The sequence below is a fragment of the Anomaloglossus baeobatrachus genome, chromosome 4 (genome assembly GCF_048569485.1).
Source record: "Anomaloglossus baeobatrachus isolate aAnoBae1 chromosome 4, aAnoBae1.hap1, whole genome shotgun sequence".
Classification (NCBI taxonomy): domain Eukaryota; kingdom Metazoa; phylum Chordata; class Amphibia; order Anura; family Aromobatidae; genus Anomaloglossus; species Anomaloglossus baeobatrachus.
The window spans coordinates 571,056,451-571,080,279 of NC_134356.1; the positions used below are offsets into that span (position 1 = coordinate 571,056,451).

General features: G+C 43.1%; 1 protein-coding gene across 2 annotated transcripts in view; it reads left to right on the top strand.

Annotated features, from left to right (window-relative positions):
- The window catches only part of IQCH (IQ motif containing H), a 192,608-nt gene extending 176,417 nt beyond the window's left edge, over positions 1-16,191 (top strand). The window contains exons 18-21 of one of the 2 annotated variants that reach the window (XM_075346063.1): positions 4,440-4,562; positions 8,227-8,288; positions 12,509-12,617; positions 15,744-16,191. In XM_075346063.1, coding sequence (XP_075202178.1) covers positions 4,440-4,562; positions 8,227-8,288; positions 12,509-12,617; positions 15,744-15,812 — 363 coding nt within the window. In that variant the 3' untranslated portion in view covers positions 15,813-16,191. The remainder of the gene's footprint in view (positions 1-4,439; positions 4,563-8,226; positions 8,289-12,508; positions 12,618-15,743) is intronic. The other variant, XM_075346064.1, reaches the window with a different exon arrangement.
- Positions 16,192-23,829: the final 7,638 nt, after the last annotated feature.

Sequence of the window (23,829 nt, forward strand, 5' to 3'; positions counted from 1 at the left end):
AGTAGGAGATGTCCATATGTAACGCGTGACACATGCGTTCAGACCGCCGGGCGTGTCACGCACTACAAAAACACCACTAACAAAAAGGGGGGAGGGACACCGGGGTCATGATACAATGGAGGTTACTGCCGCTAGGGAGAGTAGTGAGGGGGCACCTCCTGAACTCACCTCAAGCTGACTCCTGAGCTCTCTAGCATCCCTAATCCCTATAAGTTTTTTCCAACCTGTTGGCGAACAGTATACCTGGATCCATCAGTTGGCCCTAAACTCACCCTGCCTAGTGAGTAGGCTGACGAGTTCACTAGTTTCGCCACTACTCTAATAAACACGGAGAAAAAGGAAAGACAGATGGGGAATAAGCAGAAGGATTCAAACAAGAAACTTCAAAGCAGCAGACAGACTGTAAAGTAGCAGATGGATGGGCACAGGACAATTCCTCAGCAGTTCCTTCCACCAGGCTGGCCAAAGTAGAAATCAATTCTAAGAACTGCTGGGAAATTTCCAGTATTTAAACCTAAATGGGCATGTGCTCAAAGTGGCTACAGATGACCTGCACTGCTATGAGCTGCTGGCAACAAAAACAGAAATTAACTCATGAGATGCCAAAGGAGTCTAGATGGCTATAAAGGGCTCCAGTCTTAAGACTATCACTAGTCTCAAAACAGCAGGGAGACGACAGTGACAATACTAAAGTGAAGCTCTAAGTTGCAGCTACTTTTTGCAGTAGCTCTGCCCTGTGCTCTTTTGGCGGTGTGTTATCTGGCCAAGAACAAAAGTATCGGCAGTGCAAAATCAGTCATGCTGGACCCTTATGTCCCACGACAGATGAGGCCCTTACATACATTAGACTCGTCATCCGATGCCCCTAATATCGGCAGCTTTGGACAACATTAGGCTATTGTGTATGGGGGTCTTAAAGGCAGGGTAGGAGAGGTCTCCAGCAATATTATGATCTTAAGGCCATGTCTCACTAAGCGACATCGCTAGCAACATCGCTGCTGAGTCACGTTTTTTGTGATGCAACAGCAATCTTGCTAGCGATGTTGCTGTATGTGACATCCAGCAACGACCTGGCCCCCTGCTGTGAGATCGCCAGTCGTTGCTGAATGTCCTGGACCATTTTTTGGTCGTTGCTCTCCCGCTGTGAAGCACACATCACTGTGTTTGACAGCGAGAGAGCAACGATCTGAATGTGCAGTGAGCAGGGAGCCGGCTTCTGCGGACGCTGGTAACCAAGGTACACATTGGGTAACCAAGCAAAGGGTTTGCTTGGTTACCCGATATTTACCTTGGTTACCAGCGTCCGCAGCTTCTAGAAGCCGGCTCCCTGCTCCCTGCACACGTAGCCAAGGTACACATCAGGTAACTAGAAGCAAAGCGCTTTGCTTAGTAACCTGATGTGTACCATGATTACCAAACACAGTGTCGTTACACGGGTCGCTAGTGGCTGATCTCTGATCGCTGTGGAGATCTGCCTGTTTGACAGCTCACCAGCGACCATGTAGCGACGCTCCAGTGATCCCTGCCAGGTCAGATTGCTAGTGGGATCGCTGGAGCGTCACTAAGTGTGACGGTACCTTTACTCTGGACCCCTCATCTATTAAAGAGGTCAGCCATTTTTTGTTAATATTTCTGGTATGACACATCAATTAGTGTCTTTTGCTGGAGACTCTAAGCCGCATTACTACTTACTCCTTTTCTTTATTTCAGTGTCTACTGCAGGCTGTGTAATCATTGGGCATGACGCTGTCAGTGTACATAGGTCACCTCCCTAACTGTCCATTTCGGTCCAGGCACGTATAGGCAACAAAACCTGCTGTACTTGTGCAGAAGTCATTTTCGGGAGACAGCAAGGTAGCTGCTCATATGGGACATCACTGAGGTTCAAGGTCTGCATAGGCAGCAGTAGGCCATGAACTCAACTCAAGACCTGGGGTAGGCACTAGAGTAAAATAGTGTCAGTTTCTTGAGTTAATTTTCTAGTTTCTTAGCATAAAATATAGTGAATTAGGCATATTACAAGTTTTACCTGGGGTGGCTAACCAACCCTTTTCTAGAAAAGGAAGAGTGAGGGGTACTTTGCACACTACAACATCGCAGCTGCGATGTCGGTGGGGTCAAATCGAAAGTGACGCACATCTGGCGTCGCTGTCGACATTGGAGTGTGTAAATCGTTTTTGATACAATTAACGAGCGCAAAAGCGGCGAAATCGTATCATCGGTGTAGTGTCGGTCATTTCCATAATGTCGCGGCAGCGACAGGTACGATGTTATTCCTCATTCCTGCGGCAGCACACATCGCTGTGTGAGAAGCCGCAGGAGCGAGGAATATCTCCTTACCTGCGTCCCGCGGTTCACGCCGGCTATGCGGAAGGACGGAGGTGGGCGGGATGTTTACGTCCCGCTCATCTCCGCCCCTCTGGTTCTATTGGCCGCCTGCCGTGTGACGTCGCTGTGACGCCGCACGGCCCGCCCCCTTAAGAAGGAGGCGGTTTGCTGGCCAGAGTGAAGTCGCAGGGAAGGTAAGTGTGTGTGAAGCTGCCGTAGCGATAATATTCGCTACGGCAGCTATCACAAGATATCGCAGCTGCGACGGGGGCGGGGACTATCGCGCTCGGCATCGCTACCATCGGCTTGCGATGTCGTAGTGTGCAAAGTACCCCTGAGACTTATAGTGGAGGCAATGCTATCTGGGAAAGAGTATACACATTAGCTCTTCTCCAAAAGGAAGAAAACTGCCTCGATAGTGCTATCTATTGATGATTACTAACTGGGCTGCTTGCTGTAGTTTTGATACATTCACTGTTTTATTAGCAGATTATCACTAGAAGACTAGTAAACCTGCTGCCTGGTGATACATCCATGCACCCAACACTGATTGACAACTTTCTATGCACATTGTGCATAGGTAAACATTTGCTACTCAGAGGTGTGTGCGCAGCTTTAGAAGAACTGCTATATATGAAGCAGATCAAACCATGATTTGTGTCCAAACTACAGCAAGCAGCCCAATAGGTGATAAATCACTGGAATTAGGGTCCTAAATCATGCTGCTCTTAGTTAGTATAGTAAAAACCTGGTGACAGATTCCCTAGAATCAGTCTTGCTACATTATTTGGGATATTTAACTGAACTAAAGTCTACTCCAAAATAAAGACATCCTTCTGACAGCTGTTTGAGGTTTTTTGCCCTTAGTCAGTGCAGAGTAAGGGGCTGATTGGGTAGGAGAGGCAAGGCAATGCTCTTCGAAAAAAGGTCTGCATTTTAGCGCTCCTCCAAGAGTAAGAAAGCTGGCTCTATAGGTGCACCTAGGCAGTGTTCTTTCTCTTCATGGAGTTAGCATGTGTATAGGCGTATAATTTTGTGTGACCACAAGTTCACTTTAAGGCATAAAGGCCCTTTTACACACTGCAACATCGCTAGCGATATTGATTTAACGTCACAGGTGTTGTGATGTAATAGCGACCTCCCCAGCGACATTGCAGTGTGTGACACACATCAGCGACCTGGCCCCTGCTGTGAGGTCGCTGATCGCTACAAGTCGTTCAGGACCATTCTTTGGTCCTTTGTTTCCCGCTGCGCAGCATGCATCGGTGTGTTTGACACCATTACAATGACAGCGTTAGCGACCCAACCCATAGGCGTGCTAGCGTTCCCTTTCCAGCGAGGTCGTTCTGCAGGTCCGTATCGCTGCTGAGTTGTTGGCCAGATCTGGCTGTTTGACATCTCACCAGCGACTGTAAGAGACTTTGTAGCGATCCCGGCCAGGTCGAGATCGCTGGTGGGATCGCTAGAAAGTCTCAGTGTGTAAAGGGGCCTTAATTGCGGCTATTTTGGAGGGCTCGATGAGCCGCACAAAACCTGTATTAAATATCTACCTTTAACTCAACGTTTAGAAGTGTTTTCTGTAGATGGAGAAGGCAGTGTAAACACAGGGAACACAATGGACCAGGTCAGCTGTAAAACTGAGCCATCGATACTTTGCTCTTTGATTCCTCACAAAGGTTTTGGATTACAGCCTATAAAAGGTATTGATCAGAGAAAGCCATAAAGCGCAGTGCACACATGGTGCTCCTGTGGGAGGCTGTAAGAGAACAGGCTGCACCATTTTTATGTAGCACATCATTCAATGTCCTTTGTGATACACGGACAGGGACCACTTGTGTTTGCTGAAGACAGACGCAGGTACATAAGTGGTTTGTCCCCTATGTGAGGTGACAACATATCACTTTTTCTCCTGTGGATTATTAGACTGAAATGAAGACCTCTTTTTCCATGGTAGAGTACAGATCTGTGCAATTACTGCTAGGAGAGACGTATCCGCCTTCAGTGACGCTAGATGCAAATAGTGTGAAGTGATGTCAGCAGAATAAATGTCCTGCAACTGAGGTTTAATAAAAAGTCATCTCTCTCATGGGAAATTCCTTTTTTTTTTCCAGACAATAATTTTAGACCGAGTTGCCGTTCTCAGCACACGGATGGTTCACACAAACCTCTCACTTGTGTATTACAATGTCTTCTTCCAGATGTGCAAAGCCCATGGTATTGGTTATGATGTAAAGGTGAGATACAAAACTATATCTGATATCTATGTGCTTAAAATGGAATGGTATAGGTGTAAATAGTTACAACGTGCACTTTATAGAATTCAGTTCCAGTTTACGGAGCGTCAATGCTGTGCTATAATTTGCATTGACCACACTGTGCTTCATCTGGGGCACAACATACGTTCAGAAACATCCATGGCACACTGAGGTCCTGTAGCTGTTAATGGTCCTTGCAATGCAAAGGTTTTAGGCAGGTATGAATAAGAATGCTGCAAAGTAAAAATACTTTAAAAATAGAAATGTGGATTTATTTTATCAAGGAGATCGACAGGGAGGTTGTTCCAAACATCTTGGAGAACCAACCACAGATCTTCTCTAGATGTAGGCTTGTACAAATCCTTATGGCTCTTCATGTATTCCCAGACAGACTCGATATTGAGATTAATGCTCTGCGGGGACCATATCATCACTTCAAGGACACCTTGTTGTTCTTTACACTGAAGATAGATCTTAATGACCCTGGCTTTATGTTTGGGGGCATTGTCATGCTGCAGAATAAATATGGAGCCAATCAAACACTTCCATTGCATGATCGATAAGTATCTGCCAGTATTTTCAGCATTGAGGACACCAATAATCCTTGCCAAATCCCCAGCTCAGTTTGCTGAAATACATCCCCAAATTTGCCAGGCCCTCCTCTATGCTTCACTGTTGCCTTCAGACAATCATTTTTGTATTGCTCTCCAGCCCTTTGGTGAACAAACTGCTTTCTGTTATAGCCAAATATTTCACATTTTGACTCCTCGATCCTGAGTACCTGCTGGAACTTTTCTCCACCCAATTTCTATGTTTTTGTGCATAGTTGAGTATCTAGGCCTTGTTACCATGTCAGAAGTATGGCTTTTTGGTCACAATTCTGCTGTTAAGATTACTTCTGGTCAGACTTTTCTAAACACTAGATGGGTGTAGCTCGATGGCACTGGTTGCTGTCAGTGCTGAGCTCATGGCACAGTTGGTTATCATCTGATTTCAAAGAGAAGTAATTTGAACTTTTGACTGTCAGGCTCCATATCTCACCATTCACTACTAGAGATGGGCGAACCAGCAGATTCGAGATTAGGTCCAACCGGATTTAAAAAAAACAAACAAACAAAACACTTCAGGAAACAACGGGTTTTTTTTTGTTTGTTTTTTTTAAAACAGCTTGCAGTCCCAGCCCGCCCCCATTTTGATACCCAGCCATAATAAAGCCGACAGCTGGGGGCTGGTATTTGCAGGTTATTGCCCCCACACTGCTATTTTTATAGGAGCCTGCAGCAGTCCAGAATTGTCGCATTCGTTAGATGTGACAATCCCGGCATTTTACCCGACTCATTCTGGTGCGGTGGCAATTGGGGTAATATAAGGCGTTAATGATAGCTCACAGTTGCCACCAAGCCCTAGATTAGTAATGGGAGGTATCTATGAGACCCTCCCCATTACTAATCTGCAAGTGAAAAGAAATAAACACAAACACCGAAAAAATCCCTTATTTGACATAAAATACAAAAAAAAACACCCTCTGTCTCCGACTTATTACAACCAAACACCCAGTTCCGATGTAATCCACACGAGGTCCCATGATGATCTCGGCTCTGCTACATACTAAAGGCACAGCGCAAAGGCACAGAAAATGACCTGGTTCCTGGTCGCTTCACATTTGATTCCTTTCATGGTTCTGTGTTCACGCCACAGTATATTAGCAATTTCAAGAATGCTACGTCCCTATTAAAAACATGGAATCATTTTTAACTTTTCAAAGTCAGTTAAATCTCTTTTTTGGACCACTTTGCTAGAGGAAAACAAGCTGCCTAAAGGTGGCTTTACACACTGCAACATCGCAAACGACATCGCTGTAACGTCACCGGTTTTGTGACGTTATAGCGACCTCCCCAGCGACATTGCAGTGTGTGAAACACATCAGCGACCTGGCCCCTGCTGTGAAGTTGTGATCGCTACAAATCGTTCAGGACCATTCTTTGGTCCTTTGTTTCCCGCTGTGCAGCAAAGTCTCAGTGTGTAAAGGGGACTTTACAGCGACTTCGTTAGCGACTTCCCTTTCAAAAAGCTGCTTTCCAACGTCCCCAATGACTAGCTAGGTCGTTCTGCAGGTCCTGATCGCTGTTGCGTCGTTGGCCAGGTTTGCCTGTTTGACAGCTCACCAGAGACTTTGTAGCAATCCCGGACAGGTTGGGATCGCTGGTGGGATCGCTAGAAAGTTTCAGTGTGTAAAGGGGCCTTAATACTGCACACCTTGATAAAGGCTGTTCTATCCTTAGTTTGCACCCTCCTCATTACACAAATACACATCACCTGATCTGCTTCATCCAATAAGCATTCAAGTTTATACAGCTTGGAGTATCAAAAATCTGCATAAAGAATTTTCAGCTGTTATCTGTTTTTACTTTGAATTTTATTGTCCTGCTGTTATAGGACAAATTTTTCAACTGTCTGCATGTTTGTTGCAGTGTATAATCTGTATTATGTAAAATCTTAATAAAAATTTATTGAAATAAAAAAAAAAAAATCTGCATGAGAATGAAGAATATGGTCAAAATACTCACCCACATAATAATTGTGCGAACAAATTACAAAATGCCCAACCCTCTGTAGTCACAATTGAATTAGGTCCCTTAAGCCTGCTTTACATGTTACGATTTCGCAAACGATATCGTATGCGATCGTAACCGCCCCCGTCGTATGTGCGGCACGTTCAATTTGTTGAATGTGCAGCACAAATGATTAACCACCGTCACACGTACTTACCCGTCCATACGACCTCAATGTGGGCGGGGAACATCCACTTCCTAGAGTGGGAGGGACGTTCGGCGTCACATCGACGTCACGCGGCAGCCGGCCAATAGAAGCAGAGGGGCGAAGATGAGCGGAACGTAAACATCCCGCCTACTTCCTTCCGCATTGTCGGCGGGAGCCGCGGACGCAGGTAAGCTGTCGTTCAATGTTCCCGGGGTGTCACACACTGCGATGTGTGCTGCCTCGGGAACATTGCACAACCTCACGTTCAATTTTTGAGGAATGAACGACGTGCATGTGATGAACGGATTTTCGTTCAATCGCAATTGCACGGAGGTTTTACATGCTACAATCATACTTACAATGCCGGATGTGCGTCACATCGTAAGATATATTGTAGCGTGTAAAGCGGGCTTTAGAGACTGAAAAAGTCAGCCCCTTAATAAGAAGTTTGTAATATTAGAACAAGGGAGAAAACGTAGGACAATGTGAATGCTGATCTGAGGAAAGTACTGAAATGATATAAATGGTGACGTGAGTTGTGGTGAACAACCACACGGGATTTTGACTGACGTTCATGTGGGAAGAGTAAGTATGCGGTCCAATAAGCCAGGCCATGACTGGATCTATAGAAGAATAACAAGTATAGGGACAAGGTAACGTGATAAACCTGAACAATGTAAGAGACATTTCTATTTCTTGCCCTGACTGTCTGACCATGGGTTTATTATTGAAATGATGTTACATGTAAGTCTGGCAGATAATCAGCCGTTGACCTCTGACACCATCTCTGGACATGGCAGCAGGTTATCTTAGGAGTTAATACAGATTGATTGTTAACTAGACTATCCAGGTTACAAATGACACATTTACCTTTACTTGTCAGGCAAAACAAGGGACAGTGTTTACGCTCTTGGAAAACCAGAAGAGGCATCGCATAGGACTGATGTGAGTATCTCAGTACAAGCTAGGAGACTTTTGGCTTTAGGTCAACTCTTCATAAATTTTACCTGGTGATGTGAAAATCGGGTTATTACCCATCAATAGAGCACGCTGTATCCTGCCGCACAAGTGGCGCCTTCCAAGGGTTCTGCAGAGCCACAAAATTGTCTTAAAGAGGATCTTTCATAACTTGTTTTATTTGGAACTGCCTACCTCATTGTAAAGTGGCTGAAAAGCTGATTAAAACATTTTTTTTCCTTTTTCTCCACTATGTTATGGAGCTGTAGGGTTCTGAATTTTACTTATTTTTACTAATATTACTAATATGCAAATTTTCCCTTAAAAAAAAGGGAACTTAACAGAGATTCTTAACTGGTGAATAAGGAGAGGTTAGTTTTTCCCCTCTATGGATAAGCCCAATCTTAAACTTTTATATTGATGTCCTGTCCTTAGGGTAGGTCATTAATTAGAGATAAGCGGACCCCTGGAAGTTTAGTTCGGTGGGGTCAGCTGGACTTTAGATAAAGTTCAATTTGGAACTCGGACTTGACTTGAACCCCATTGGAAGTCACTAATTGGGCAGTTCAGCTTTCTACCTATATACAGCCAGCCTTAAATAGATCACTTTCCAGGTTAGGGTGGGCGGATTGGTTTGTTTGGTGCACACTACATCCCATCACGCTGTTATTACCACAGTGAGAGCCATTCAGACATTGCAAGCGGCTCACACTGGGCTGAGCACCAAGCGTACCCAAGAACAGTGATGATTGATCGAGTGGTTAGCGTACGTAAAGGACGCGGACTCCGAACTCAAACTCTGATTTTTTCTAAAGTCTGTGTTCGGATCTTTACTGGTCCGCTCATTTCTATTATTCATAACTAATCAGCAAGTATAAAACAGGAGGCACTCCTGCCGATCAGCTGTTACTGGTGCCAGCAGAGTTCCGGAGCGGCACAACACAGCTCCATCAATGGGATAGTGGCTGCTACCAGTTACAACACATCAGCCCCTTAGGGCCGTTTCACATATCCGGCATTTCGCTGGATTACCGGCTTCGCCACACTCCAGTACAGTGTTAATACAGTACAATGGCATCGCAGCAAGCTCCGGTTACATGCTCCGGTCACATGACAGCATGTGACTGGAGCTTGCTGCGATGCCATTGTACTGTGTTACACTGTACTGGAGTGTGGCAGAATCGGTAATCCAGCGAAATCCCGGATATGTGAAACGGCCCTTATTCAAATCTTCTCTCCTGGTGTTTTAATGACAAGAAGCAACAAAAGTTAGAGGTTCACCGGGTTGTCAAGTGAGACACATTAATTCTCACCAGATCGCAATGAAAAGCCTGTCGTACGATTTAAAAGTAAACAGCCCAGAGAAGTATCTCTGTTACTGCCCCTTTGATTAAAGTGGAAGTTTGCATATTGTGCGCAGTAACATTTAGAAATCAATATCTCAGCCCTGAGGGGGTAAAAAAAAGTTTTAATCAGCTCTTCAGCCACTTTATGGTGAGTTAGGCAGTTACAAATAAAAAATGTAGTGAAAGTTGCTCTTTAAACCCATAGATCTGAATATAATGGTAGCTTTGACTACATTTAGGACTCATTCAGAAATCCATGTTTTACATATGTGTTCTATGTTCTCTCAAAGCACATACTCATTATAGTCTGTTTTTGTTTTGTTTTTTTGTGGACCAGATGTCTGTAAAAATAAACGGGAGAAGTGTTAATTTTTGAGTCACAGGTCGAACTGTGAAACATATGGATGGACAGCCTATGAATGACAGCCGTGTGTCAACCAACAGTTTCTGTTCACTTTTTTTTTTACAATTTTTTTTTTTTTAATATTGTATTTAATGAGATTTTCAAAATAAGGAAACAAAGAAAACAGAGCATCCAATAAAATAATATGTTTAATGTTACAACCTAAAATATAATACAGATGTAACAGTGTGGGGGTTTTTTGGTGCAAATTTTGGCCGAAATCTGCATGCCATCCTTATGCCAGCAAAGTCAATGAGAATTCTGAAGTGCACTCCACATGTTGCTTATTTTTTCCTTGCAGATTTGGATGCAGAAAATAATCTGCAGCATGTCAACTGTTCGTGCATTTTTGCCTACGTTTTTTAGCTCTTCCACCCGCTTCATTAAACAAAACCGCACGGCACAAAAACACATGCGTTTTTGGTGCGTTTTTCTGCCAAAAGGTGCAGATTGCATGCCAAGAATTTCTGCACCAAATCTGCAAGATGTGCACATAGCCTAGAAATTCCCATTCCGGTTGTCTTCTGGAAGGGAGTTTTTACTTTGTTCTTAATTGTTGAGGGTTAAGGTAACTATGAAACATATCCATGCATTAAAGAACTTTTTGACCTTACATTCTTTGGAGATGGTCGCCTCTACTCAATCTATTTGAAAGTGGAAAAATAATGTTTAGAAAAATAATTTGTGATGGGACATTGGCAGATATTTATGTTTAAAGGATTGTTTTTTGGCTGCATCTGAGATAATTTGTGAGTTTTCCTGCTCCCTTTTCACATTTGTGTTTTCTCGGGTCTACCCATCCAGAGTATGTCAAAGGACACAAACTTGGTCAGACGAGTCGCCTGGACATAGGCTCTGATTCATAAAAATTGGTGGTGTTCACACCAACCTTGGTGAAGAACTGTTGAAAAGTACCACTCAAAGATGCTTGTAAAAATGTATGAAAATCATGGCGTTTTTTTAAAAGCCAAATTCCACCCCACCATGTCCATAAATTGTGTTAAGAACATTCCCCATCACAGCACTTTGTGTGGAAATATACTATCCAAAGCCTACATTATATAGAGAAGTACCGGAATGCTTTGATGAGATAAATCTTTGCTTTTAGGAACAGTGGGGCAGATTTACTAAAACTTTAAAATATTTAGACGTCACAAATTTGGAACGGAAAGTCTTAAAATGCGCCACCTTGATTAAAGTGGTAGATGCTGGATAATAATATTGGTGCATTTTTAGACCGTCTAATCTAAGGATACACTATTTTCTTGTTGGCCTCAACTACACTACACCAACTTGTGCCTCAATTTTGGAACATAGGATCTAATTTTAGGCCTCACCCTTCCTCTAGCCATTTGCCTTTGCACCACACCCCATTGTTGAGCATGTTAAAAAGATGATTAAAACATATTAAATGTGTTGCAAGCCATGTAAGACTTTTTTATCACATTTTTTGAATGATACTAGATTATATTAGATGATAAAAGATGTGCCAAACACAGTGCCCTTATAATACAACCCTTACCCACATAGTTCTGCACTGATCTCTCACAGGATTTAACCTGTAAGCTGGCAATCAGCAACTCCTCAAGTGTAGTCACTAAAGTTGAGCAAAACGTTTCTCAGGATCCTGGCCAAGTGGCTATGTCAGTGGTCTATGGATGCCGGACAGAAGACCTTCTAAATAGTAGGCCTGAAGCTATGTTATGCATGCGTTGTGCTACAAAAATGACATTCCGCCAGCTCAAAACAGAAGAGGTGGCCTGCGATGCCAGAAGGAGGAGTTTGCCTGGAGCTAGGACCAGTGGCCACAGATCACTGAAATTGTCGTGCTACCAGGATCCTGCAAATCTTTCTACTTAACCTTGGTAGCTTTCTCTTCCTGGTCATTCTGCACATTCAGGGATTGGAGAAGTCCCCCTAGGCACGATCATGTTTGGATTGAAGTCCTTGGACAGATTTATAAAGTGATTTTACCAATATGCTGCAGATACTGGAACTTTTACTCCCTAAAGCCAGTTTCAGATAAATTTATCATGGGCGCACCTCTGTGCCAGTATTATGGATCCAAGTCCCAGCCCAACTGCAGATCTAAGGACCCAAACCGACCATGTCGTAGATCACTATAAAGCTCCCAGTTCGGACCTTGGTCTGGAAACCATTTGCATCACATAAGTGCCAATAAGACTCTTGTCTGAAACTAGGCTTAGATTGAGAGCTGAATTGACATTATTGATGCAGGACACCCACCCGCTATATATTTTGTCAAGCTGCTTGAGAGACTGAAATTAGTGTGAATGACAGGAATAGGCATGGTCATGTATAACTTTGCATAAATGGACAATTATAAATAGACCTGTCCTTAAATTTTGTAGTAAGGCTAAACTTATACATATGAATAAATGGTAAAATAATGAGTGTATTGGGGCACTGACCTGCTTCTTTCTGAATCTCATTACTAGGAGCATTGCTGAAGACCTCCAGGGAGCACTGATGACCTTTGCACGCAATCTGTTCATCATCCATCAGGAAATATCAGCCCCTAACATGCAGGGAGAAACTAATTTCAAGGTGAGTTGTTAATTAAGTAACGATTTCAGCTCTGTTTTGGCAGTCACTGGGCAGGAACGTGTACAGAGACGCTTCATTCTTCAAGAGAACATCTTTCAGTGTCTGGTAATTACTGTCCTGCAAGAGAGACAGAGAGTTAATGATCGGCACGAGGTTCCTATCACTGGGAGATTATATGTAACAATGAGATGATTTATACTGAAAGGTTACATACATCAATAGAGAATTGGACAGACACAGCCAATAGTTATAGCCAACATTGTTATGGGACATTAAGTTGTAAGTAGATATTACGCAACACTTGTAAATCTGAAAGACTACATATATGAAATATGGTTAGAGATATTATTATCCCTTTGGCTGCACTGGATAGAAATATTCACTATATCATCAGACATTCACATTAGGGTGTCAGCATCACCCAGTGGTTAACCCATGTTGGTATGGAGTTGGTATATTTCCCCTCTCCACATGCCTCCTTTGTGTTTTTTTAAAGCAGATCTGTCACCAGATTTCACAATACAAGCTGTATACATTACAGATATGTTAGACCTGATGAGGGTGGTGTATTTACTTTAAAAATCCATGTTAGAATGACTGCATAATCCTTTTGACACATCTCCTCCAATGAGCCTGACTGGTAGCTCCTCAGTGTCCCTCCTCCCTGTTGAGATTTCATACTGCTCAGTGCAAGTTGCAGTATCCGGTCAGGCTGGGAGGTCAGAGACTAAAAACTCTTGGTTTCATGAGCTTATCTCCATTGCAGGACTCATAAAATGCCCATTCTAATAGCAGTATTATACTGCCATTAAGCCATGGATAATAATGCATTCAGTTTTCTATTGTGAATTCTGGTTATAGATCCACCTTAATCCATCTAGTTTCTTCCTTGATAGTGATGAGCAAGCAATAAGATGCTCAGGTGCTTAAAATGAGCAGGTTGGACGCTAGGATGGGCTCGACTCGATTAGCGAGTATAATGGAAGACCATGGGAATCTCAAGCATTTTTTCCGGAAGACTTTTCTGAAAAAATTCTTTAGCTTTACATTGACTTCCATTATACTCAGTTCTTGAGTCGAGTACATACAAAACATCTGACCTGCTCATTTTGAGTACTGAGCACTCGAGCATCTTAGTGTTTACTCATCGTTATTCCTTAACTTAGAGCAATTGTCCAGGATTTGTTTCTTACAGAAATGTGAAAAATTGATCTTTTGTAGTAAATGACTCCATTTATTAGAAGTTGTGATAATGTGACTACTATACAAAGCAGGGGAAGCACAGTGGACCCAGGCGTTGAAGTGGTAATACATATGAACCTCATAGACGGGACTGGCAGACTGAACAGATGTCATGTAAAATATGACTAGTGTAACGCTCACCACCAATGTTGTGGAGATGAGGAGCTGGAGTGGACCCAGTTTGTGTGGACTGGATGGCTTGTTATTGACATCTGGTGATAATTTCAGGTCAATAGCAATTTTAGAAATATATTTACTTAGAATATTGGTGACGTGTTCAATACTTACACATCCCCAGAATGCCGATGACCTAGTGAGCCTGGTGGAGAGACACCATGCAATCTAGATTGCAGTGTCAAAGGGCTACGTCATCACCTTTTGAGGTGCACAAAATGGCATTGACTCTTCAATAAGGGGGGTTTAAACCTCACCTGTGGGGCGCCAAAAGGCCCAAGTGAAGTCTGAACAGCCTTTGAGACATCCATACAGTTCTGTGGTATATTCCCCTTGCCATATAGCTGCCCGGTGCCACGTAATCTTAGAGCCCATGAATTACCGTATAGGCCGGCGCTACTCTTATTTTGCCTACTCTGCCTGCAGTGCGGTTCTTCAGCTGGGCGAGGGACCTCAGGCATGCCCGGTGACTAAACGGGGTACAGGTGATTAGACTTTTGGACTCAGAGAGTACAGACTGTTGCATGGCGTCCCATGAAGTCGGAGTGGTGACGGACTTGTTGCATCCCATAATTGTGGAATGGGACTTTGCATTTTGTGCTCAGGGGCAGAAAGCAGGGTTTGCGTCTTAGGTTTTCCAACTGGAGAATGACCCCAAAGTTACTTCAAGAAGTCCCCAGAAATGTAGAGTTCTGAAGTGGCAGCAATGAGTCTGGATGTGGCAGTTTTAGTCCCTGTCTTGCATCCTACCCCCACAATTCGTTATATGTTCCTGTATACTGCCCTATCCGCTATTCTAGTCCCTAATAGCATCATAATGAATTGGGGAGTGGGAAAAATAATCAGGATTTTATAATGAATTGGAGGGCATGGAAGGATGCTATCAGGTACTCCGTATCTTCCTGCACCTCCCAATGCATTATAGGTCCCTGTTAGTATTTCACACCTGGTAATTTATTATAAATCCCTGGAAACCTTCATGCACCTCTCCCCCATTCATTATATGTCCTTGATAGCATCCTCTTCCATCCCTCAATTCATTACAAAGGTTTCTATCCCCCTTACCCCCTAGTCTCCCACTTCTCAATTCATTATAAAACTCTGATGTCATAATAAGTTGAGGATGGAAGAAGACACGTTATAAGGAATTAGGACTGAGGGAGGACGCTATTAAGGACTTGGCATTCTTCTCCATCCCTCAATTCATAAAAAGTCCACCCCCTCCCACTTTTTATTATAAATCCCCGATGCTATCCCCCTACCCTACTCACCCTGACTCACTTCAGCATCCTCTCCCCAGAGTGCTTTTTTTCCAAACCCACTCACATCTCCATACATTCTCTTCTGGCATTGCTTCTTCTTATTCCCGGGTACTTTCTAAATGACGCTGGTGACGTCATCACGGTGCACACACCTGTGTAACACAGAAAGCGAAGGGCAGAAAGCCGAGGACGATTTCCTGTGGCTCTGCTGCCATATTCTACCACAAGCAGCCATGGGCCACTCCAGAGCTCCAAGCGGTTGGCCATATTGCTGTCATTATCAGCCATGAAAACCACAGAACTTGTATGTAAAAAACTGATGTCCGAATAAGCTCTGCAATGAATTAGTCACTCCAATGGATGAACGATATGGCACAAACCTCACGATTCTCTAACCTGTAATGCAATGCATTGTTATTTCATATAACATTCACCTTTTAATTTCCAGGAAACCGTACAAGAAATCGAGGCAATCCTTGGAGTTACAGAAGAAAACAAACTGGAATTTGAAGAATAATGTTAGACCATTCTTCTAACCCCAAGATGCAGAATGTCCGGTAGCCACCAAGAAACCTAAACGCATAGAATTATCCTCAAGAGAAGGTCAACTTTGACGAAAAACAAGTACCGAAGAAAGAGCATAATAATCGGTGCTTAATCCAGATTTCGGAGTAGATCATGCTATTTTAATCACCATTTAGAATGTATATGTGACTAACTTATAATTGTGTCTTTTATAATCCGGTACAAGAAGGGTATTAAGAAAATCCAAACAAAGGATGGCTTTCTAGGTTAAATAAGGACTACACTTTGCACAGAAACAACCTGCAAGAGCCTGAAAAGCAAATATCCTCTGTTATTCTGCTTAATCATTAATCCTATGGATGATTTTGTAAACCAGTAAAATAATTTTGTTCCTAAATTATATTGTGTGTTTCATATTTTCACTCTATTAATTTACTCTTCAGGCTATAATTTTTGCTGCCATTAAGTATTCATTGTTGATGGGCAAGAACGGCAACCATCAGCTAGGGAATGCTGTGGGATCATGGATCTCTATGAGGATTACATGCCCCCCACATAGCAATAAGGGCTTTTTTGCAAAAGTTTTAAAAGGAAAAGTGCAAATATTGTGGTTCAGAAAATGAGGTTTATTCAAAAGTGACAATACGGCTGCACTCCCTGTTGTCGCTAATACAAAAAGGACTGCCACAAAAAATGGAGTAATGTCAATATGCCTATAAGTAAGATAGACATTATTACCAAAATTTGGCTTTAAATTTTCATTTACTGATATATGATCAATTGTCTATTTTGGGTGGACATTTTCTTCAAAGCAAATCACTGAATTTGTAATTCTAAGTATTGAATAGGATTGCCATACATGTGCCTGCTGGGAGATGGGACATGGTTGAAGCGGTGGGAAGAGGTAAATCACACTGGTTAAGATTTAGGCAAGGATCAAAGGCTTACGTTCATCCTTCTCTGCTTTCTTCAGAGGATGCTTGAAATAGAAGAGATCTGCTCTGTACTGGGATATCAGTGTGTGCTATATTGTTACTTACAGAAATTGGATTGTGCATACAGATGTTACTGCAGACCTATGTAATCTGGGCTTCTGCTCTGTGAAAAGGATGGAGCCCAAAAGCAAGTGCGTTTATCAATGCCAGTGGTATGCAACCATGGGACCGACTGACTAAAGGCCCCGTCACACACAACGAGATCACTAACGAGATAGTTGCTGAGTCACAGTTTCTGTGACGTAGCCATGGCTGTGGAGTCGGTAAGCCAAACCTTCGACTCCGACTCCTCAATTTCCCTTGCACAAACTCTGACTCCTACATATATTGCTTTTAGTTAAGTGAAAAATGTATTGTAGTACAATGTGAACATCAGACATTTAATCATTTTTATGATACAATAATCAAGATATTTAGATAGAACAAAATATATTTATTGGAATACAACTTTAGAACACAAACTGTAATAAATTGTAAATATGTTATACAATATGTAATATACAGTAGATTACATATATATACATATATATATATATTTACATTACATATTGTATTACATATTTACAATTTATTACAGTTTTTTGTGTTCTAAAGTTCTATTCCAATAAATATATTTTAAGTTCTATCTAAAAATCTTGATTATTGTATCATAAAACATAAAAATGATTAAATGTCTGATGTTCACATTGTACTACAATACATTTTTCACTTAAATATAAGCAATATACTAAATTTTATTATTTAGTATGTTTTTGTTGAAAACTGTGTTTGCCACTTACGTAGTTCATCACATAGTGTTTTTTATATATATATATATATATATATATATATATACTGTATATAACACTATGTAATACACTATGTAAGTGGCAAAAACACAGTTTTCAACAAAAACATACTAAATAACATTTGTGCAGTCTATGAATTTGTTGTAAGAAATAGAATTGCCTCCATCAGATCCTCCTTCATAGATGACCTCAAATCTGACCTAATAATTTTAAGGCTAGAGAACAAACTCTCTACAGTAACTTGGGTTGGAGGCAAAGCCGTAACCACATGGGCAACATCTCTAACAATTTCCGGATGTAAAGGAATTGCCTCATGCACAGTCAGTTTTGATGAACGGTTGAATTTTTCTATTTCTTTGAGAGCAAGTGAAAAATTTTACTGAAATCTGGTCAATCTACTGCTATAGGAGACGGAGTGGAATCTTTTTCCTGGCGGCAACACTTTGCTGCTCCATGTCATCCAAATACTTGTCAAAGTTAAACTCCTCATCTGATGAGGATGAAGATATGGAGCAGTAGCACTGTCAGGCCCTAAGTCCTCTTCCGCCTGGCAGTCCTGTAGCTGCTCATCCTAACTGCTACCTCATTCAAAGCTTATTTTCCTTTAGTAAGCTGTTGATCATCAAGCAGTATACGATGACTGGGGTCCACATAAACAGCTGCCAGAAGAATTTTATTTTCCAATAGCTGTGTCTCTCTCCATTTCATTGAAGCAGAAATGCGATCTACGATTAAACCTCCTCTTTGGGACATGCAAAATAGCAAGTTCTTCCACTCCCTTATGAAAATGCCAGGAGTGAAATCCTCAGCTTGTTATTTTTTAGTCACGGTAAATGGGTGATTAAGCAATTCCTTCAATTCAGCCACCTGTGTCCATTGACCTTCATTTAAGGTTACTTGAGAGTTCACCATATCTATAAGAAACGATTTTAGTTCAAGCAATCGCTCAGTCATTAAATAAGTGCTGCCTCACCTAGTGGCTTGATCAACAATTGCCCCTTTCCCAGCCTGTCTCTTCAAGATGGAATCAATTTTAGGGGTTCTGGCAGCAATAACCAACTTCCTCACTTTTCCAATCAGATTTCCAGCATGTCCGCCCAGTTTCATACATCCGGCTTTTCGCCGGTTTGGCGGATGTGGCGCACGCCAGTACAGTACGATACAGTACAGTGGCAGCGCTACAACTTCCGGGTCACATGCTCGAGTCACATGAAAGCATATGACCGTTGTTTGTCGCGCTGCCACTGTACTATATATACTGTACTTGAGTGCGCCGCATCCGCCAAACCGGCGAAAAGACGGATGTGTGAAACCGGGATCCCTCTTGCAGACTATCTCTTATTGCCGGCTGCAGCGTGTGCACAAAACAGCGCATGTGATGAATAGGAAAGTATTTTGACGCAGCTTCAACAAGATCATCTAATCCTAAAGTATCATTTTGCTGTTCTTCTGTTGTAATATCTGTTTGTTCCTCAGTTACATGAACAGCGCTGTGGCTCCATCTCACACATACTGAATCCTACATTTTCTTCTAGGTGTTGTTCATTACTCTCATTCATCAGTTTAATTGTACTTATGTTTGAAGCATTGTCCGTTACAATAGCAAGAACCTGTTATTTTTTGCGTTCCTAATCTTGCAGAACTTTTTCCACTAAGGCCTGGAGAAACTGGCTGCTGTGATGAGCTTTACTATCTTTTACTGCCAGCGTCTTACTAACAATTTCTTTCTTGTCACAAACATATCGAGCATTGATTGCAAAATAATTCAGTGAAATCCAGTGACTCTGGCATCCCAGCAAAGGCAATGGGTTTCAGGATAGGACATTCAGACACAGCGTTTTGTGAGGATCCTCATAAAGAATGAGCATGCCAGTTTGTGTGGCATTATTCTAATCTGCTTTTGCTATTGAAAGCATTATTTATGAGCTCAAAAACCTTTCAGGTGATGCGGTTTTTTAAAAAGCTGATCTGCTGTTGCAGCTGAAAAACCGTATCCTCAAAAAAACGCCGCAAAAACGCTGTGTGTGAATGCAGCCTTAAGCCCGCTACACACGCTTCAATATATCTCACAATCCGTCGTTGGGGTCAAGTTGTAAGTGACGCACATCCGGCATCGTTTGTGAGGTATCTGCGTGTGACATCTACGTGCGATCAGGATTGAACACAAAACCGTTGATCGCAAATACATCGTATCTTTGTCTAGAATTGAGCGTTTTGTTGCACGAACCTAGTCAATTGTAACGTGTGACATCCCTCATAGAATGTTGGTGTCTGATGCTATGTGCGCAGGTGTGCGCTCTGCACCGCAGCTTAAAAAAGGTCCGCTTCAGAGCGCAGCTGAAAAGCTGCGTTCTGAAGCGTCTCACAATGTCTGTCATTCACTAATCTCTGTCAGTCGGTCACTATCTCTGTCCCTCACTCTCTGTCCATGTCAGTCTATCCTTCTCTCTCATATACTCACCGATCCCCGATCCCCGGCGCTGCACGGCGTTCACACTGCTCCGGCGGCTTTTACTGTTTTGAAAAAGCCGGCCGCCCATTAAACAATCTCGTATTCCCTGCTTTCCCCGCCCACCGGCGCCTATGATTGGTTACAGTGAGACACGCCCCCACGCTGAGTGACAGGTGTCACACTGCACCCAATCACAGCAGCCGGTGGGCGTGTCTATACTGTGTAGTGAAATAAATAATTAAAAAAACGGCGTGCGGTCCCCCCCAAATTTAAAACCAGCCAGATAAAGCCATACGGCTGAAGGCTGGTATTCTCAGGATGGGGAGCTCCACATTATGGGGAGCCCCCCAGCCTAACAATATCAGCCAACAGCCGCCCAGAATTGCCGCATACATTATATGCGACAGTTCTGGGACTGTACCCAGCTTTTCCCGATTTGCCCTGGTGCGTTGGCAAATCGGGGTAATAAGGAGTTATTGGCAGCCCATAGCTGCCAATAAGTCCTAGATTAATCATGTTAAGCGTCTATGAGACACCTTCCATGATTAATCTGTAAATTACAGTAAATAAACACACACACTCGAAAAAATCATTTATTAGAAATAAAAAACACAAACATATACCCTGGTTAACCACTTTAATCAGCCCCAAAAAGCCCTCCATGTCCGGCCCAATCCAGGATGCTCCAGCGTCGCTTCCAGCGCTGCTGCATGCAGGTGACCGGAGCTGCAGAAGACACCGCCGCTCCGGTCACCTCCACACAGCAACTGAAGACAGCCGCGCGATCAGCTGAGCTGTCACTGAGGTTACCCGCTGTCACTGGATCCAGCGGTGGCCGCGGGTAACCTCAGTGACAGCTCAGCTGATCGCGCTACTCACCTCAGTTGCTGCGTGGAGGTGAGAGGAGCAGCGGTGAGTAGCGCGATCAGCTGACCTGTCACTGAGGTTACCCGCGGCCACCGCTGGATCCAGTGACAGCGGGTAACCTCAGTGACAGCTCAGCTGATCGCGCGGCTGTCTTCAGTTGCTGTGTGGAGGTGACCGGAGCGGCGGTGTCTTCTGCAGCTCCGGTCACCTCCATGCAGCAGCGCTGGAAGCGACGCTGGAGCATCCTGGATTCCGGCGGACATGGAGGGCTTTTTTGGGCTGATTACAGTGGTTAACCAGGGTATATGTTAGTGTTTTTTATTTCTAATAAAGGATTTTTCGGGTGTGTGTGTTTATTTACTGTAATTTACAGATTAATCATGGAAGGTGTCTCATAGACGCCTGACATGATTAATCTAGGACTTATTGGCAGCTATGGGCTGCCAATAACTCCTTATTACCCCGATTTGCCAACGCACCAGGGCAAATCGGGAAGAGCCGGGTACAGTCCCAGAACTGTCGCATATAATGTATGCGGCAATTCTGGGCGGCTGTTGGCTGATATTGTTAGGCTGGGGGGCTCCCCATAACGTGGGGCTCCCCATCCTGAGAATACCAGCCTTCAGCTGTATGGCTTTATCTGGCTGGTTTTAAAATTGGGGGGGACCGCACGCCGGTTTTTTTAATTATTTAATTATTTATTTCACTACACAGTATAGACACGCCCACCGGCTGCTGTGATTGGGTGCAGTGTGACACCTGTCACTCAGCGTGGGGGCGTGTCTCACTGTAACCAATCATAGGCGCCGGTGGGCGGGGAAAGCAGGGAATACGAGATTGTTTAATGGGCGGCCGGCTTTTTCAAAACAGTAAAAGCCGCCGGAGCAGTGTGAATGCCGTGCAGCGCCGGGGATCGGGGATCGGTGAGTATATGAGAGAGGGCTGCTCAATTCAGTTACTCAGGAGTTTAGCGGTCACCGGTGAGTCCTTCACTGGTGACCGCTAATCAGGATGCGACACAGACAGAGCCGGGATGACAATGAAGTCGGGTGAAGTTCACCCGAGTTCATTCTGACAGTGCGGCTCTGTCTGTGTCTGCTGTCATCTGCCATTCAGCTCTGCTACATGGCTGTCTGTGTCTGCTGTCAGCGGCCATGTAGCAGAGCTGAATGGCAGATGACATAGTAAAAACGCATCCCTACACATTACACACGCTTGTCAAGTCAATAAATAAAAAAAAAAAAAGGTGCCCAATGCATACGTCACAGAACACATGATCTAAAGGATCGCACACAAAATTGATCAATTTAACATAGACTACTAACGCACGTGTGACAGCAAATGAACGACCAACGTGCAATCTCATAAGATCCCGTATGCAACCTGGGCGTGTCACATCGCAAATGCGATTGTAGAACTAATTGCAAAGTGTAAAGCAGGCTTTAGATCAGGAATAGAACAGACATTTATAGGACATTTCATAAGTTTTACAAATTCCTATGAAAAAATTGTCATCACACTCTGTCCCCAATTTATTATATATTTTAGGAGTCTGAGTCGATGCATGTTATACCGACTCCGACTCCACCAAAATGAGCTCCGACTCCACGACTCCGACTCTAACTCCACAGCCCTGGATGCAGCAACGACCTCCCAGCGACTTAACAGTGATCCTTATCAGGTCGTATCGTTGTCGGGATCGCTGGTAAATCGTTGTGTGTGACTAGGCCTTAAGTGTAGTATTCTTCTTAGAATTTTCCTCATTTGAGGTCAGCAGTTAAAGGTCTTATCCAGTCTCTGAAAAAATGTCTAAAGTCACTCTATGTGACTACAGACTGCCAATGCGTGACAGTGTGTGATATGCACACTCTCAGGATTCCCCTGTATTCCTGTACAGGTAAGGCCCCTTTCACACATCACTTTTTTGCCATCAGTCACAATCAGTCGCATTTTGAAAAAAACGGATCTAGCGCTGGATCCGTTTTTTTCTCATTGACTTGTATTAGCGATGGATTGCAACGTATGGCCTCACGTTCGACGGATCCGTTGAAAAATGTTTGTCAGATGGAGACAACGTCCACAGTGACGTTTTATGTTTGCGTCGAAAAAACGGACAGCGACGGATCCATCAGCGTCCGTCGTTTGTTCTAATGAAAGCCTATGGGCGCAGGATCCGTCGCAATCTGTCAAATGATGGATTCAGGCAACGGATCCATCTGTTTTTTAACCAAGCATGCCCAGATATGTAATTTCCCTTCTGGTCAGAAAAAGTTCTCGTTCTCTCTCTCTCTCGATGGGGTTATATAGGTTTTTATTACCAAATAAGCTTTGGCATTAAAAAAAAGTGGTACAACGGATCCGTTTCTTTACAGGAATCAGTCGCATCAGTTTTGCCACAATCTGCGACGGATCCGTCACAAAATGGATTGTGACTGATATCAGTTTTTTTTCTGTGTGAAAGAGGTCTAAGCAGTCAGATGACTGCATTAATACGATTAGCATACAGTGAAGGAAATAAGTATTTGATCCCTTGCTGATTTTGTAACTTTGCTCACTGACAAAGACATGAACAGCCTATAATTTTAAGGGTAGGTTAATTTTAACAGTGAGGGATAGAATATCCAAAATAAAATCACATTGTATAAATTTTATAAAATGTATTTGCATTTTGTAGTGAGAAATTGATTTGATCCCTCTGGCAAACAAGATTTAATACTTGGTGGCAAAACCCTTGTTATCAAGCACAGCAGTCAGACTTTTTTGTAGTTGATGATGAGGTTTTAATTTCCTGGTGGAGGGAAGGAGGTTGTCACTCAGGATTTATGGTACATGGCTCCATCCATTGTTCTATTGATGCCGTGAAATAGGCCTGTACCCTGAGCAGAGAAACTCCCCCAAAACATAATG